Source organism: Aplidium turbinatum, chromosome 12, assembly GCF_918807975.1.
Source record: "Aplidium turbinatum chromosome 12, kaAplTurb1.1, whole genome shotgun sequence".
Classification (NCBI taxonomy): domain Eukaryota; kingdom Metazoa; phylum Chordata; class Ascidiacea; order Aplousobranchia; family Polyclinidae; genus Aplidium; species Aplidium turbinatum.
In genome coordinates, this window is record NC_137483.1 from 40212 (window position 1) to 43521 (window position 3310).

Below are 3310 nucleotides of genomic sequence, written 5' to 3' on the forward strand. Positions count from 1 at the left end.
AATAACTAATTACGATAATGAAATAACCGAGGATATTTGTAAACATGATCCGTTGATCCCAGGCTCTCATTTTATGATTGTTGGGTCTACCGGTCAGGAAAAAAACAATAATCTTTTAAATATGCTAAAAAAGTGGATGAATGTTGTGTGTATGTAATTAACCCCGACCAAGCAAAGTACAGTCTTGTTAATTTTGCTGAAATATTAAACACTGAGGACGTGATTCCAGTAGAACAACTTGACAATACAACTCCAGGAGTGGTGGTTTTTGATGACATAAAAGTTTATTCAAAGAACATGAACAACGTTAAAGAATATTTTTCAATGTCTCGGAACAACAATTGCAATTGTATCTATTTAACACAATCATACTACGACGTACCAAAATACATTCGAAAAAATACTAGATGTTTTGTCTTTTTCGGTAATTTTGATATTAAAGACATCAGACACATTGCAGACAATTACGCAAAAGGTGTTACCTCCAATAAATGTAAAATCGATTTACCATAAAGCAACTGATAAACCTTTTAGTTTTATGGTTTTAGATAAAACAGCCAAGCATAAGCCTTTGATGTATAGGAAAAGATTCGATAATTTTTATTTTGCCTAGCTTATTTTTTATTATGCTTAGTTTAAGAACAATCTACATTCTACATGGACAGGCATTGGGAAATTCAGATCTATAAAGCTTTTTCGGTAAACTGCTGTATATAAATTGCAATAACCGAAATTAACTTTGTAGTGGTTTTCAATTTTAAGTCAAATCTTTCGTCGTAATGTGCAATATAAGTTTTCTACATTCCTACTTTGAACTAGGCAAGCTCCCTTGTTCCCAGTTGAGCTTCAAGATGAGCGACATCTGTTTGCATTCTCACGATGGTTGAACGTCACCGTGAGAACGCGTCACGTGCATAGACTTAATATAACTCGGAAATAACAACAAAACACACAATGAAGTCGGACAACTTTTCTATATAAGCTTTGGCAGCATAGAGTCGAGCACAGTTGTAGTTGAAAACAAACTGAACAATATTCAAGATGAAGTTCATCATTGCTCTTCTCCTCATTGCAGCAGGTGAGTCGATAGTGAAGTTTATAGGATAAAGAGTTGGTGTAACAAAATGCTAAAAGCTACTATTGTAACCTCTTATTTTAAAAAACATTCTACAATAAGACTACACAAGATCAATTGAAATAAAAATTCTAAATATTCCGAACTGATTTTTGTCCGTAGCATTACACGCCTATTCTTGGATTGAAATGGAACTTTTAGACTTTCAATTTCCTTGCAGTTTCACCAGTTCGACCAGACGACAGAGTAGTCGGTGGAAATGATGTGACATCAACATCATTTGCTCCATGGCAAGCTTCCCTCCAAGTTAGTGGATCCCACTTCTGTGGAGCATCCCTCATCTCGGCAACAAAAGTGATGTCAGCATGTCACTGCAGCCAATCGTAAGTTGGTTCAATAAACCCCGCAATAGTTTCGTATGACAACGATTGTTATCCTCAAATTATGTGAATATTTCAGCTCGCTCACTGTGGTTTTGGGAACAACGCAATACAAAAACCCAGGACAATCCTTCTTCACCAGAGATTTCCTTTGCCACCCCAGCTACAGCTCTCAAACCATCGATTACGATTTCGCTATAATCACAATCTCCGGAGCCAGTTTGAACAGTGCGGTAAATAAGTTCAATGTTATATTATCATGAGACTCCTTACGTTCGTTCATTCCAACAGCGCTTTGTGCTTATTGAGACAATTATTGATTGTCACAGCATTTCCACAATTTTTTTTTGTATTTATTGAGAATTATTATTTAATGTAGTTATTTTCTGGTTCAAACCTACATGTTACATCACAATGTAGATACAACGACTTGTTTTAGCCTAATGCTGTGAGTCCGCTGTTGTAATTGCTGTTTGCACAGCGAACTCGCAGCATCAGGCTAAAACAAGTCGTTAGTAGCCTATCTACATTGTGAAGTAAGCAACGATCATGTTCTTGAAAGCAAAACTCAAGCTTTTGGCTAATCTCACAGTTTAACATACTTCTAAAATCTTTCAACCACTTCGTCTTAGTTTGGATCTTTGGAACTCAAGATCTGAGACAATGAATGAATTCCTGTACTTTGCAAACTTTCTAACTTTTGAACGGCAACATTGGAATCAAGATTTTTGAGCCATAATTATCAATTTCAAAAAGTGGCAATTGTGTTTTTTGTTTCTTATGTTTTCAAGCTTCTGTTGTGTGTAGGTTCAACCAATCACTGTTGCCAGCCAGGAGTACCCTGCAGGAACTCAAGCTTTGATGACAGGATGGGGTAAGACCAGTGGTGGAATCTTCGGTCAAATTCCCGACAACTTACAGTACGCATACACCAATCTCATCTCTGAAATCCAGTGCAAAGCTACATGGGGAAGTCAAGTCACAGATCGCATGCAGTGTGCCAATGATGATACCAACAGTGCTTGCAACGTGAGTAAATATTATTTTACCTTTGAAAGAACGAATTTTTCAATTGCACCTCTTGTTGTCTAAAGTGTTTTATATTAATCACCATATTGAAATGTTTGATTGTGCAAAATGTAGCATCGCTTTTGTATTTGTTGAACTGGAAGATCATGAAAAGCCGCAAATTAATTTCTCAATCTCACAAAATAACAAGCTCTGAACTTATATTGTTCATTGAAGAAAGTTGCATGTTGATTTTGTTATCAAACTTTACTGTACATTCAACAAGTTTATGGCCTGATGCAACAATAGTAACCATTACGAATCCTTACGATTATTGTTACAGGGAGACTCTGGCGGTCCACTTGCTGTTAACGATGGCGACAGTTGGGTTCTTGTTGGAAACACATCTTGGGGAGCAAGTGGTTGTGGAACAACCAATCCATCTGCATGGTCCAAGAACAGTGCCGTTCGCTCTTGGATTCAGACCAACGCAGGGGTTTAACTCGTCAATTGATGAGTCATAATATGTGCAAATAAAATCATTGTCACCAAACGCTTTACTGGTTATTGTGAGATGCAGAGTTTGATTGTTTCTACGTGATGTCATTTCGCATGAAATTATGATTGCTTTGAAATTGAAGAAATAGAAACGCAGCACTTATTGCTAGAGATGAGCAAATTCAACTCTTTCCAAGTCATTGTCAGTCAAACGCTTAGGGTTTACACAATGCACCCTCAGCGTATTCTCTGGTGTCCGGCGTACTAGAAACATGGGCTACTTTGAAAAATAAACGGCAGCAGATAAAACTTATAATAGACTACGTCATATAACTATAAGGATGGCGGA

The 3310-nt window shown here is 37.0% G+C and overlaps 1 protein-coding gene across 1 annotated transcript; it reads left to right on the forward strand.

Annotated features, from left to right (window-relative positions):
• Positions 1 to 1012: 1012 nt before the first annotated feature.
• On the forward strand, positions 1013 to 3010 carry LOC145781192 (trypsin delta-like). Its single transcript, XM_082592970.1, has 5 exons — positions 1013 to 1078; positions 1296 to 1458; positions 1535 to 1688; positions 2263 to 2484; positions 2807 to 3010. Exons 1-5 carry the CDS (start codon positions 1042 to 1044, stop codon positions 2963 to 2965), a joined length of 735 nt encoding a protein of 244 aa, XP_082449096.1. The 5' UTR covers positions 1013 to 1041; the 3' UTR covers positions 2966 to 3010.
• Positions 3011 to 3310: the final 300 nt, after the last annotated feature.